The sequence below is a fragment of the Centruroides sculpturatus genome, unplaced genomic scaffold (genome assembly GCF_000671375.1).
Source record: "Centruroides sculpturatus isolate CEXI.00-Female unplaced genomic scaffold, Cexi_2.0 scaffold1798, whole genome shotgun sequence".
Taxonomy (NCBI): Eukaryota; Metazoa; Arthropoda; class Arachnida; order Scorpiones; family Buthidae; genus Centruroides; species Centruroides sculpturatus.
In genome coordinates, this window is record NW_019386318.1 from 76263 (window position 1) to 89851 (window position 13589).

General features: G+C 62.5%; 1 protein-coding gene across 4 annotated transcripts; it reads right to left on the reverse strand.

The window, feature by feature from the left end:
• Positions 1-2461: 2461 nt before the first annotated feature.
• LOC111614532 (zinc finger protein 316-like) lies at positions 2462-12637 on the reverse strand. Of its 4 annotated transcripts, none has more exons than XM_023355905.1 (3): positions 12487-12637; positions 5475-5520; positions 2462-4143 (listed from the first exon to the last, which is right to left on the reverse strand). In XM_023355905.1, the coding sequence occupies exon 3, from the start codon at positions 4120-4122 to the stop codon at positions 2743-2745; it is 1380 nt and encodes a 459-aa protein (XP_023211673.1). In that variant the 5' UTR covers positions 4123-4143; positions 5475-5520; positions 12487-12637; the 3' UTR covers positions 2462-2742. The 4 variants fall into 4 exon arrangements, with proteins under 4 accessions (XP_023211673.1, XP_023211676.1, XP_023211674.1 ...); XM_023355908.1 differs by having other exon boundaries at positions 5475-5517; positions 12487-12605; XM_023355906.1 differs by lacking the exon at positions 12487-12637 and adding an exon at positions 8618-8754.
• Between the last annotated feature and the right edge of the window lie 952 nt (positions 12638-13589).

Consider the following 13589-nt stretch of genomic DNA (forward strand, 5'->3'; position numbering starts at 1 on the left):
GCCGACGTCGTCCCAGGTGGCCCCCGCGCTTCCGGCCCGGCCGGGGCCCGCCGCCGGAGGGAAACTGCGGAAACGACGCGCGTCCGGCCACGCCGTCGAAGCGCGGGCTCCTTTGTGCGTTGAATCCGATGCGCCACGACGGCGGAAGCCACGGTCGACGCCGGCCCGGGACTAACAACAACAATACATCTGAGAACGAGGTAGAGGGAGGCGGGCCGGAAGCCGGGCGCGGAGAGGAGCGGAGGACCGCCGTCGCCCGTCGGTCGGGCGGCCGGTCCCCGAAACGCGGGTCGGAAACGGATGGAAAAAAACCGTTCCCGCCCGCCCCCGGGGATCCCCCGGAAGCGGGTGGGGGCGGAAGGGAACGGAAAAAAAATCCCTAACGAGCGTAGGCCCACGGGCAGATGGTCGGGAGAGGGGAGAGCGAAAGCGGTCCCCCCGCGCGGGGTCGGGGAGGCGGCCCCGGGAGGACCCGGTGGAAAAAAAAGAGAGGGGAGAGCTGAAAGAGAACTACATCCTGTGCATGACGTAATCGAAAGCCATATTTGGAGCGAGTGAAAGACCCACCGGCTCTTTTTTTTGACGTTTCTTTCATGCGGCAGAAGAATAGGCGCAACTGCCAGATGCGGGGAGGCGGAGGACTCGTCTCTATCCGCGGATAGGCGAGAAAAGCGGCGTCTTCCGGCCGAAAAGGGTGTTTTGGCGGTGAGAGGGGAGGGAGGGAGGGAGTTGTTTACGACCGGCCGCCGGACAATGGGCATGGCCGGCGGGACGAGTCGCCGTTAGGTAAGAAGTTGTTTGTGTTTTTCGGCGGGAGGGACACTGGGTCAAGGTCGAAGGCCGTCGGTCGGCCTCCAAGACGGAAGGAGTAAACAACGCCGCCGTCTTCGATCCGGACCTGCGCCTTTGTCTTTTTTGGCCCCGCGGGAGCCGGGAGGATCCGTTGCCGGGGCGACCGCTCCGATCGGAGCGCTTTTTAATTGGCGTTTCCGAGCGGGGCCCCCGACGGCGGCGAATATCGAACGCCGAGGAGGACGCCGCTCGGTCCCTTTTTTCGGTTGGAATATTGGTGACGCGGCGGGGAGGGTGGGGGCCGAAAGAGGCGATCGATGCGGGACGAGTCCACGACGCTTCGGAGACGGCGAAAAAAAGGGGAGAGGGACAGGTAGGGCGGGGGAAGCGGGCCCGACGACGTCGAGAGGCGGATGCGGAGGTCGGTGCTCGAAATGCAAAATAAAAGTCGAACCCCTTCCGGCTTCTACTTCGTAACGGCACGATACATAAATTACCTCGAATCCACTACGTTAATCAACGGAGGAAGGCCGGCGTCGCTCCATCCCGTCCCTGAACCAACCATCCCCTTTGCTGGTTATATAATTCTCCTATAATACAAACAGACAGAGACGGGACCGGGACTGACGCCGACCCCCTTAAAATCAAAATATGTACATGCGTAGTTTAGCTTCTCTGCATCTGGAACATGCTCCTCGCTTCTCCCTGTACACGATACAATATATTACTCTGACGAGAGAACCATGTTCCAAATATCAACAAAATTCCATTAATGCGACGTAATCTTTGACTTTTGGTCGGGCGCAGTCGCACCCTTGTTTTGCGGTCGGGAGGAGGAACTGACTCCCCGACGCACCTTTTGCTTTTGGCACCGAGGACGACGCTCGGACGCACTTTTTTTTTGATATATCGAGAGTGTCGGGCCCTCGCCCTCCGCCGGGCCCGGTAACAATACACCCAGTCGGGAGAGCGGCGGCGAGAGAGGGCGCGGCAAAACGACCAAAGACCGTTCATCCTCCTCCCTGGGAAACGCACGTACGTAAGCAACGTGGACAAGAACACCGGACACCTTAGCCTAAACTGCGGCCGCGGCCGAGCAACGGACACGACGACAGGTACCAACGGACTGGAAAGATCACAGACACACCACGGCTAACAGAACTACTCCATACACATGCACTCTACGCCTAACTACTTGATGGTCCTGCGAGCCTCTTGCGAGCGACTGGCGACATGCCACCTTTGGCCGGGTGACGGAGCGGTGGTCCTGATAAAAATAGCAAACGTTAGGAGGTACGTCGGTCGTTCAACAAAAATTCTCTCTTATATATTTATATATATATATATTTATATTTATATTTATATATTCTAATTAGTTTCGGAAAAGGAGGGCACCTGCCTGCTTCCGGTGGGTGAGAAGAAAGGAACGTTTTGTTTTTTTTTTTTAGTAATCTTTCGACCCGGGAGAGGCCGGCCGGCCGCCAAGCGGGACAGGAACTCTGATTTTAGGACGGGGCGGCGCCGCGGCCGGGGGCGGAGGCGCTCCGCCGGCGTCCGCGCCGCCGCCGCTCGCGTTCCCGCCGACGCGGCCGCGCCGGCGTCTCCGAATCGCAGGAACGATGTGGCTGGGCGCCCCCGCCCGCGCCGCGGCGGCGGCGGCGGGCGGCGGCGGGCCAGGCCGCGGGCGGGGATCCGGCGCCGCCTTTGGGGGACGAGGAACGACGGGGGGGGGGAGAGAGAGCGAGAGGAGCGGGCGAAAAGGAGGAGGGAGGCGGCGGATCCGCGCCCGCGCGACGACCCCCTCAAGGGGGCCGCGGTCTTGCGACTTTTCTTGCTAGTGTATCGATCACCGAATAATTGCTGAGGTAGTTTCGATAAGCTTACAACTATATAACCGAACTCTGAGGTCAAAGTGGTATATCCCTGAATAGAGGAACGAACTAGATGCGCCTAAGGAACGTAGGCTCCGTTGTCGTTGCCGTCTCGGCCGTCCTCGTCGCTGTCCAGTCCGTCTCCGTTGCCGTGGAAACGTTCGGGCGGATCGGACTCGTCGGTGCTGTCGTCCCACTTGTTGCCGGAAGCGGCCTTTAGTCTGGACAGCTTGCGGGGGACCAAGTCGTCGTCCTGCACGTCCGAGTCGCTCCTGGAGTTGGAGAGGTCGAGGACGCCGTCCACGAAGGTGGACGACGAGCGGGAGGTTCGGGGCGCCGCCGGAGGGCCCTCGGGGGAGGAGGGCTTGGTCATGTCCAGGGCCTGCGTCTGCATGGTCTCCTTGTCGCGGAGAAACAGTTCTCGCTGCTGGGGTGTCAGGATACGTATGGTGTGGCTGGGCTTCCTGCGCGACTTCTTGCCCGCGGGCGCCGCCGGTTCCGAGGGCTCTTCCGGCTCGGCCGAGGGCGGCTTGTCCTCTTCTTCCTCCTCCGCCGCCGCGGCCTGGCGGGCCCCGGGGGCGGCCGCCCCGCCGAAGGAAAGCTGGTCCAGGCGGTCGTAGGCCTTGGGTCGACGTCCCCTTCTCGGCTTGCCCATGTTGGCCTCGTCCCTGGGACACTTGTGGTGCATCAGGTGGTGTCTCCTGCGGAATCTGCCCAGGCACTTGGAACACTCGAAGGGCTTCTCCCCCTTGTGGATCAGCATGTGAGCTTTGAGTTGGTTGCTGTCGGAGAAGCGGGACGGACACAGCTTGCACTCGTACGGCTTCTCTCCCGTGTGGACTCGGACGTGTCGTCGCAAGTTGGCCACCTGGACGAAGCGTCTCTTGCAGGCGCCGCAGACGTACGGTTTCTCGCCCGTGTGGAGTCTCATGTGCGTCTTGAGGTGGTGGTCGCGCGTGAACCTCTTGTGGCACTCCGGACATTCGAAAGGCTTCTCGCCCGTGTGCGTACGTTCGTGGTTTTGTAGAACGTGCTTGTACCCGAAACACCGATTGCACACATTGCAGACGAACATCTTGTCCCTCGATGGTTGACCCTGTTGCTTCTTCGCCTTGGCCTCGCTTTTGCTCTCGCCGCCGTTGCCGTTGTTGCAGGAACTGGTACTCACTCCGTCGTCCAGATTTGTACTATTGGTTTCTCCGCTCCCCGACACCGGGGGACCGAAGGTGCCGCCGATGGCAAGACCCGTCTGTAGTTCACCCGTCATGGTTTTGCTCGCAACTGCTTCCGGTCCGAGAATTGCACCCGTCACCTGTACCCGCTTGTTACCCGGCAACGGCACCCGGTGCGACGGGGAGGCGCTGTCGTTGCTGCTGCCGTTGGCGGCGTCGCCGTTGTCGGTGATCGGAGAGGCCGCCGCCTTCGTGCCGTTGCCAGGTCCATCGTCTTCGTTCATCATCGGTCAACAGCCGCTCTCAGCCTGCAAAGACACACAAAACCAGCCGTTAGGGCCTCCGCCGCCCGCGCTCCCCCGGAGGAAGGCCCGGGCGAGCGGGCGGCGCTCGCGCCGAAATTCGTGCGGAGTAAGCGAGCGCGTGACGGTGACTCACCTCCGGCCTTCGACACGAATCGGATGACTCCGCGGTTTGCGGCGAGAAACAAGTGACGAAATCGCCGGGCGAGCGGCGGTGGGGTCGACCTTCGGACGGGCGATAAGAGCCCGGGGCGCGAATTCCTCCGCCGGAGGTGCGGGGGTCGAAGGAGAGAAGAACACTCACCGGAGTCCAGAGAGAGAGTGGCCCGGTCTCCGGGGCGCGGGCCTCCGTCCCCTGGGTGGGGCGAGGAAGAAAATATGGGCCTCGGGGTCACCGGGTCGACACACCGCGCACCTGGTCCGGATCCTCGCCCGGTACTAAAGACCGGGGGCGGTTACGGGGGGCGCGCCGGGTCCCCCCGACGACGGTAAACATCAGATAACATAACAACCCACCGAGGTGACCCAAGTCTGACGAGGACGAGGTCGACAAACAACTGGGGAGACGGCGATCGGAAGCGGAAACCCGCCCGCGGGCGGCGGAAGGGAAAAACACCCTTCCTCCTTCGGCCCGCCGATGAAACGGCGGCGGCGGGCCCGAGGCCGGCGGCGGAGCGGAGAGCGGGGTCGGAAGCCCGGGACCGGCCGCCAGACGTGTTTACCCGGCAACGATTAGACTTAATTGTTTACTCTGCCGATACCGGGGGCGGGGGACGAATTCCACCAGACAATTCTCTTATCGGATCCGGCCGCCGGCCACCGACGGCGCCCCCTCGAAAGAACGGGGCGATTCTCTCTCCCAAGACCCGCACAATAGGCGAGAATTCCAGAAATTTCGTTGGAGACGGGCGAGATTCCGGCCGCCACGGAACCAAACATTCTCGGCAGCGTCCCGGGCCTAAGCTTTCCGACCGGGTCCGAGCCGGCCGGAAAGTTTAAGCCCGGAATTCGGGATGTGGCCGGATTCCGGTCGGAAGCGACGGAATTAGGCGGGCGACGTCTGGCTACCGACGGCAATTGGCGCGTGCCAACGACTCCGAACGTCGGGGACGTCCCGAAAGGACGTCGTCGGTGACCGAGAACGTCTTTTCCAAGGACTTTCCGTAATTGCGCCTCGGTATCACCTGCCGAAAAGAAGACGGGATAATCGAGAGGACGCGTATTAAGGCCGGCGATTTCTGCCTCCCGAAGGAAGTTTTCGGATTGCGAACGTCGGACCGGGGCCGAGGGTTTCCTCCCGGCCCCAGACAAGAGAAGAGAGAGAAAAAAATACTCACGTTGGGTTCCGCCTCCAGCTCGACCATCCACACCTGGACCGGGCTGCTGCGAGAAACAAACGAAAGGGCGTTAGTCGACGGGGGTGGAAAACCCGCAGGAATCTTTGCGCGCGTCGAGTTGCGAATCCGCGGCGGGCCCGACCCGGTCGTACCGCGGGATCATGGCGATCGTCTAGCGGAGGACGCGACCGGGAGGAGGACGCGCGCCTACCGCCGCCATATTTGTTTAAAATATGGATTTTTCCGGCGGCGCGCGTACACCCGGGTCGACCGCGATCGATACGCCGCGCCGTCGAAGAGGAGGAGCCGCCCGTCCGCGGGGCTCCTTCGGGGGACCGGGCCGTGGCCGCCGCCGCCGCCCCGCTCGGCTCCCGGGTGGGTGGCCGGTCCTTTCGCCGGGGAACGACCGGGCCCGAAATTCCCATTTTCTCCGGCCGATTCGAACCTCTTCCGGACCGCGCCCTCTTTCGGCGGAGAAAAAAACCAAAAACCCGCCGGCGTTCTCCGTCCGACGTATCGATCCGCGCGGTCGACGCCGCGTCTGCCCCGTCTCTCGTTTCTTTCTCGTCGGAGACGAGAGAGGGCGGGCCCGAAAGGAGGCGGAAGAAGATCCGAGCCGGCGTGGTTGCCGGCACCCGGGCCCGAGGCCGTCGGGCCGGAAAGGGAATCCGCAAGCGGACTAGGACGGAGAGCGGAGCGCCGACGAATGGGCGGAAGCGGAAATTCCACCGGAGAGAAGAAGGACTCGAAACTTCCTTCTTCCGCCGCCCATTCTCGCCGCCATTTCCGGCGGCGGAGATAAAAGAGGCCCGCCTCCTCCTTTCGACTTCACCGTCGATGGGGAGGCTCTCCTTTCCCCTCCTGTTCCGAGTTGGACGCGAATCCGTGAGGAAATCGACTGACGAGAAACGGCCAAAATTGGGATTCGGACGGGAAATACGGAGAAAGTTAGGAGACGTCTCTTCGGAAACGGACGGAGGAAAGCAACGACACGTCCTTCCGAAACCGGGGATACGAGAAAGAATTAAGAAGGGAAAAAGCCACCGGTAAGAGGACGAGAGGAGTAAATGCCGAAAAGAATTGGTCTCCGGGCCGAAAACGCGCCATTTTATTTCCGAAACGAAGGTGAAAGCGTCGACCCGCCGCCTTTTTTTCGTCTACTCTTCCGGTTCCGGTGGTTGGGGTTTCTCTACTCGACTTTTGGCAGTCTCTTCTGCCCGCCGGAAGGGATAAAGAACGAAAACCTCTCCTTTTCTCGAGGAAACGAGCCAGCGCCCGCACCCGTCGCCCGTAATTTTGTAAGCGCTTCTTCCTTCCCTTCCCTCCTTTCTATCCCGCCAAATATTTCGCGCCTTTCCCTCGGAGTGAGACCTAATTTCTATCCGCGCGTGGCGAGACGCCCGGTCCCAGATCTAAGCCATCTCGGGTGCCGTCCGGAAGAAGAAAGTCGAAGAAGGCGGAGTCTTGGCCCGGGAAAGAGACGGTTCCGCCCCCGTCTTGCCCAAAACCGCTTCCGGATTTTTCTCAGGAGTGGAGACGGGCCCGTGGACTGAAAAAGAATAGAGGAACCGAGACCGTTCGGGCCCGATCCCGCTCGTTCCTTCACGCGCTTCCGTCTCCCGGGCGCGGAATTCGTCTTCCGGTCGGCGGTAGCCGGAACAGGAGACGTCCGAAGAGAATTCGAGGTTTTCGGAGAGGAAGGGAAGACGGGGCCAGATCCTATCGGAACTTAAAGCGGCAAAATTCGTAGAGGAAGCGCCTGGCGCCTGGCCGACAGAAACGCGAAAAGACCAACCTGTCCGTCCTTAGTTACTTCCGACCGGAATTACAAACGGAAACGGAAGAGGACGGAAAGGAAAAGACGAACGGTTTCCTTCTCTCGTCAGTCTCGGAGGAATCGAAAGCGCGTAGAAAGCGTCATTCTAGAGAAAAAACCCGGGTTTTGCGGGGAAAAGATCCTCCGAAGGCAATCGTCCTTCGTCCTTTAACCGGAGATTTTCGGTCCCTCCGTTCGTTTTCCCTAGGAATTTCCCCCGGGAGAAATTCGTTGCTCCCGGAATTCGCCTCCTTTCGGGTACGTCCGAGGCGCCTTCTCCCCTAGTCCGAAGCCGAATTCGACGAGGTCGAAGGTCGACGCGGGCCAAAAGATGGTCCAGAGCCCGGACGACGGGTTTGTTTCCCTTTCGGAACGAAACGAAAAGATGCGGGCCGATGTGGCCGACAAATCTATCCGCCCGAAATACGGCCAATCGGCCCGGATAACAGAATGCGGGAAGGATCTGGTCCGGAGAGAGAGGAATTCGACCTCTCACCCGTTCTCTTCTTTCCGCCCGATGCACCCAACTGGGCATTTCTTCGCTCCTTTCTCGCGCCACGCGGTGAAATTCTCGAATTTTCGGTGTGTCGCCACTCTGAAACTGCCCTTCGTCCGAGTCGATAACCATTGCTCCCAATCGCGCCAACAACCAATTCTGCCTCCGACCAATTAAGAAGCGGTTAACGGGTCGACGCCGGACAAGTCCTCCCTCTCCGAATTCTTCCGGTTCCGGGCCGAAAACAGCGGAAGCCGACGGCGGTTTCCGCTGTTTTCGGCCCGCGGCTGGCCCAGCTTCGGGCCCGGAGAATCCCCAGTCCGTCGGGAGGCGGCGGAAACAAAGACGGGGAAAGACGCCATTTTTTTTCCTCCACTCTTTTTCCCGACGTCGTTCCCCCGGGCACGTGACTCACGCGCGCTGTAAAATGACGTCAGAGAACACAAAGAAAAAAAAAGTCCGTTACGGGAAGGGGCCTCACCCCTCCTCGTCCGGCACCGGGTGATGGGAGGCCGGAAGCGCGAGCTAAACGGACGGGAAGCCTCCTCCTTTGTGGCCTAGAAACCCGAAAAAACTAAGCCGCTCTTTATCCTCGGCCGGAACACGGCGTTTCCACCGCGTCCTTCCCTCTTACGTGGACAAAAAACGAAAATCGGCCCGCGGCCCGACGCGCTCCGGCCGTTTCTCTCTTCCCGGCCGCCACCGTCGAAACCCGCGCCGGTTCCGGAAGACGGGCGACGGATCCGCCGCGGTGTGGTGTCCGACCGGGGGAACCGCGACGCCCTGGCGCAGCCGGGCCGGGCCCGCGGGCGAAAAGAAGGGGCGACCTACCTGAAGGTCGACGGTTCCGGCCGCTCCGCCGCATCGGGAACCAATCCTTTGCTCGGCAGTCGCGGGTGCCGCCCGCTTGGCGTGTGGCCGACTCGGTCGCGCGCTCTTCCTCGTTTCCTCCCCCTCTCCGCGGCCCGGATGGGAAGGGCCGCCCGCCGCGGTTCTCCCTCTTCCCATTGGACGGCGGACGGGTCGGGGACCCAATGGCCGCGCCGGATCGACTGCCGGTGGCCGGCAGTCTTAAAGGATTAGCCGTCCGACCAATGGGCAGTCGGGAGGCGGGGCTGCCGAGACGTAACACGTTGCGTCACACGACGACGACCTCGCGTGCCGCGGTGAACCGGGAAACTGTGTCAAGCGGCCGGCTTCAAGGTCAAGCTCAGGGTTACTCTCCGACGCGTTCCCAAGCTGGCGCCCGGGGCTAGACCGGCCCGGTAAAAAGCACCCGGCACGTAAACCCCCTCCCGTCCCCGGCCGGTCGTTCTGGGTTTTTTATCCCCTTCTCCCCCGGGTAGGGGAAGAACGAGCGGGGCGCGGAAGGGAGAAAAAAAGAGATATCCCAATCCGGGCCCCAACCTTCTCGGTCGGGAAACCTCCGATCGTTACTAAAGCGGAAGTCACTCCGCAATCCCACGAAACTCGGCATCGGAGGACCGTCGGGGTGCAAAGACGGGCCGGGCCGGCGGGCCCAACAGGGACACTCCGTCTCAGGCGCGGATGTGGCCAGTTTCCGGCTTTCTAACCCCCGGGCGACCGGGCTCGGCCGGCCCGCCGCCCAAAGCGTCCCGACAGGGACGGGCCGACGACGACAGACGGAGGGTGGGTGCGCGCGGGCGTCAGACGGAAAAAAGCGGCCAGAAAGGGAAATTCGAAGAGTCGAGTAAGAGTTACGAAACGGATTCTAAGGACGACGCATCCGCCTTACCTCCCGCGGGCAGCGTGGCGCTATTATCGTTCTTCTTCCTGCCTCTCCGTCTCTCCCCTGCTTTTTAACTTTCTTGGAATTTCCTCCCTTGGGCCACTACCATTACCGCATCCGAGGGGTGCCGCGCCGAAACGAGGCATTGCGTAACACCGGAACGCTCCACCGAGACCGGCGGGCAATTTTCGGGCCGCGGGTTTGGCGCCGCACGCCGGCGGGCCCGACGGAAGGCCCCGGCGGCGGGCCGGAGAAAAATCCGCTCCCGCCCGGGGCCGCGTCCGGGCCCCACTCGGACGCCGTGGCGGGCCGCCGGGAGACGGCCACCGGGACCCGAGGACCCACGAAAGCGCAGGAAAGGAAACAAAGAATTCCGGTATAAAAAAAAAAAGAGGAAGTGGCCGCCCGAGGACAAAAAGAGAGAGAGGCTGCGCGTTTCCTTCCCTCCCGCCGTCCCCTCCCCGCGCCGGGAGGGGAGAGAACTCGGTCCAAATCCAATTTCCCGGTTTCTTCGATCAAAAAATTGCGGCGCGGGCTGGGGCGAGACCAAAATCCGGACCCCGGGAGGGTGGGCGTTCGACGACTCTCCCGAAAGGGATCCCGGAACCAGGCGATCGATACCCCGCACGTGACTTAAAAATAAATTGGTAGTTTAATAAAGGGGGAAGGGAGGTGGAAGTAAAACAAGGCAGCCGAGGGGTGGAAAGAGATTAGTACGAAGGAGGGACGAGGGAAAGCGCGGAGCGAGAGGGAAAAAAACGGGCCGTACCATTGTCCGCGCGAGGGATGGAAGCCGACGAAAGAGCGGGCCCGGTCTCTTTCTCTTTCCAGTTTTTCGCCGCCGCGGGTCCTCCGGAAGGGAAGGGTCGGGCCGTGCCCGAGATCCGACGGCGGTGTCCGGCCCGTCCTTCGGGCCGTAATTCCCCGCGGACGGCGGCGCGGAGCGGAGGGGGGCATTCTTTCCGACCGGGAAGCGACTTCTAACTATAAACGTCTCGGACGTGGAATTCGAGACCGATCTATAAATAGCGGGCGCGAGGGCCGTGCCCGGTCTGGCGCCGACTTCCGGCCCCTTCCGGGCCGGGAGGCCGGCCGCGGAAAGGTAGGCGAGGTTACGTAAAACGCGATCGAAAAATCGACCGGGACGACGAACCCGGCCAGGCCGATCGATGGCCGCTTTAGCATTTTTACGGCCCCGTTTACGGGAGGGGGCGGCTCCCTCCCCACCCGGGAGCGTCCTCCAGAAGGTCGGCACTCGTCTTACGTAAGGCGCCGGTAACGGTCGGCTCGCGCCGGAGAGAGGCGCTCCGCTCGGGTCGGCGGCACGGGACCGGCCGCCGGCCAGGCGTGGGCGGCCGGTCACTTCCGGAAAACCGTCCCGGAAGAGAGGAAGAAGGAAGACTCCGAGGTGTCACTCCTCCCTTCTCGCCGGTCCGTCCCGCGCGGCGACGCTTCGACGGGACCCAACGTCGATGGTCGGAAAACAACACCGGCGTTTCTAGGAAACGCGTCATCCGACGCACCTGACACAGGTGGACGGCAGATGGAGACGCGGCTATTACTCGGAACGACCGGTTTTATTCGTTGCGAGGGGCCCGGACGCGCTCCTCCCCGGCAGACTTCTCGGCGCGGACGAAAACGGCCCGAAGTCGGCGGGGCTTTCGCCTCCGGGAGGTCGGAGCCCGACCAGGCCGACACCCAAATCGCCGCTCTCCGGCTTCTCCCGGAAGCGGACGGACGGACGGACGGCGGGGGGAGGCGGAGAGGGGGAGACGGCCGGGCCCGACGGGGGAGAGCCCCGTTTCGGGCCCGGACGTCGCCGCCGCCGCCGCGCCCGGCCGGGCCCGAAACGGGGCCTCCGGAAGTCCGACACCGGTACGGATATGGAAGAACATCGCGTGCCTTAGCGGTGTGGGGAAGGCGCACGCAAACGCGTCGAACGACGGTTGGGCTCGGCCTTTGGAAGTTCCCAAATTTGCCCCTTTCCACCTCGTCACGTGACCGGATGCCCCCGTCGGAGGCCCACGATGACGTCGAAACCGCCGAACGACTTCCATCTCCGGGCCCAGGCATCCGGGTGCGGGTCGTAGAAGGAAGAGAGCGGTGGACCGGGCCCGCCGAGCGGCCCGGAGTTTATTTACCGGGACTTATTTACCCGGTATAAAGGTCGGAGGTGGCGTTCCCCGGGGGAGGTCCGCTTCCCGCTCCTTAACTTTTATTATGGGCGAGAAAGTGGTACCGGAGAATTCGGTAAACAACCGAATTACCCCCGGGTCGAGGGTCCAAGGCTATTGTCGTGCCCGGGAAAGGGCGCGCTCTACTTCCATCCGGACGTAAACAAGTCGAGAGGGGAGGATGACGTAAGGGCCGGGAGGACGAAAGAGTTCGACCCGCGCTTCCCGTCGGGTCTAAGGTCCCGGCCGCGGCCGGTCCGGGAGGCTTAATTAAGACGCGGCGCGCGCGACGCGGAGGAAAGCGTGTCGGGCCCGGGCGGTCGAGCGACTCCCGGGAGACGAGTCCTTAGGTAACGTTTCACCTGTACGTCCTTTGTTGCCCGGGAGACTGTCGACGGCAGTTTTGCCCCTAAAAGATCCCCACAGCTTCGCCCGGTGCCGCTCGCCCCCGGCTCCGATTTCGCGGCCGGAAACGACCCGGGAGGTTTTTTTTTTACCCGGTCCGAGGCCCGAAGGCGGCCGCGGGCCCCGTCTCCCACCGCCTACCGGCCGGTGCGGGCCGCCGGGCCGGGAGGAGGAGGAAGGAAGGGAAGGTGGCGTCTAAATTTAAACGCGGCGACGGGTGACGGAAGGGAACAGCTGAGACGCGGGTCGTCCGCCGCTTCCTCTTTCTGGGGAGGGTCCGGCTAAAAATACTCGGCGGGAGGGTCCGACCCGGAAAGGCGGAAAGACGACGCGCCGGCGAGAAGCGCGCAGAAATAAAAGAGGCCACCTACCGACTGCCTGCGACCGGGAGGTGCCGAGGCCCGGGACATGGAGTCCTGTCGCGGTGGTCCGCCGTCCGCCACTGACCGGGTGCCAGCCGACCGGCTCTGGTCCGGAACCCGCGGAGAAATGGCGACCGGCTCACGGCGCTCGCCTTCTAAACTCGCCGCCCTCTGGCGGCCGCCGACGGAGTCACGAGCGAGCGAATCGGCGCGCGCCGCGTCGGGACCGATTCCGTCCGTCGTCTTTTTTCCGGACCGGCGCGGGGGAGACGAGCGGACGGAAGGGATCCTTCGAGTTCTTCTTTCTCCGTTTCCCGAGCGGAGGAGACGGTAAAAAAAGCGGGCGGAAGAGAGAACGACCAAACGTACTTACCCCTGAGAAGGAGGAAGGGCGAGTGGCGAAAGAGTAAACAACATTCCACGGAAGGACGTCCGACCCCTCCCCGGAGTGGACCGCCGCCGGCACCGGGGCGCGCCCCGCCTCCGTCGGGCAGGGTCCCACCCCCGTCGAAGGGGAAGACGGACGCCGGTTTCCGCATTCGAAGGGGATAAAGCGGTGATGGCGGAAGACGAAATTTCTCTTTCGTCCGGATAAAGGCCTTCCGCCCTTTTGAGGTTTTCTGTGGGGAAAAAGGTTTTCTGGGGACGAAAAGTTTTTTGGCACCATCGGCCGACCCTTCGACGCAACAGGGAAAGCCGGAGGTGGCGGTCGATACCTGCGAACGGTACCAAATCCGGCTTTCTCATTACGTAAGATTCTTCGACCGCCGGGGGAATGGCGAAGGGGGACCGGCCCGAAGGCCGCGGGTTTCTTCCGGGCCCGGACAAAACTCGGCGGTTCCCGTCCCTGAAACTTAATCTCGCTTTTACTAACAAAAAACGAAATAGTGAGTCCGAGTGAGTCCGTTCTCTGCCGAGTAGACCGACGCCCGCCCGATATTCCCTTCCCGACGTACTTTTACTTTATCCCTTACGAATGCCGTCGGGCGCGGCCCCGCCCTTTCTTTTTACTTCCTCTCCCCACCCCACCGCCGGAAGTCGTTTTTAGTCGGCGTGGCGGATTCGACCCCGACACGGCTCTACTCCCGGGCCCGACGTCGTTATTACGGAAG

What these genes read in the sequence shown, in the direction of transcription:
- LOC111614532 (XM_023355905.1), bottom strand. Translation starts at nt 4,122, where the DNA reads ATGATGAACGAAGACGATGGACCTGGCAACGGCACGAAGGCGGCGGCC.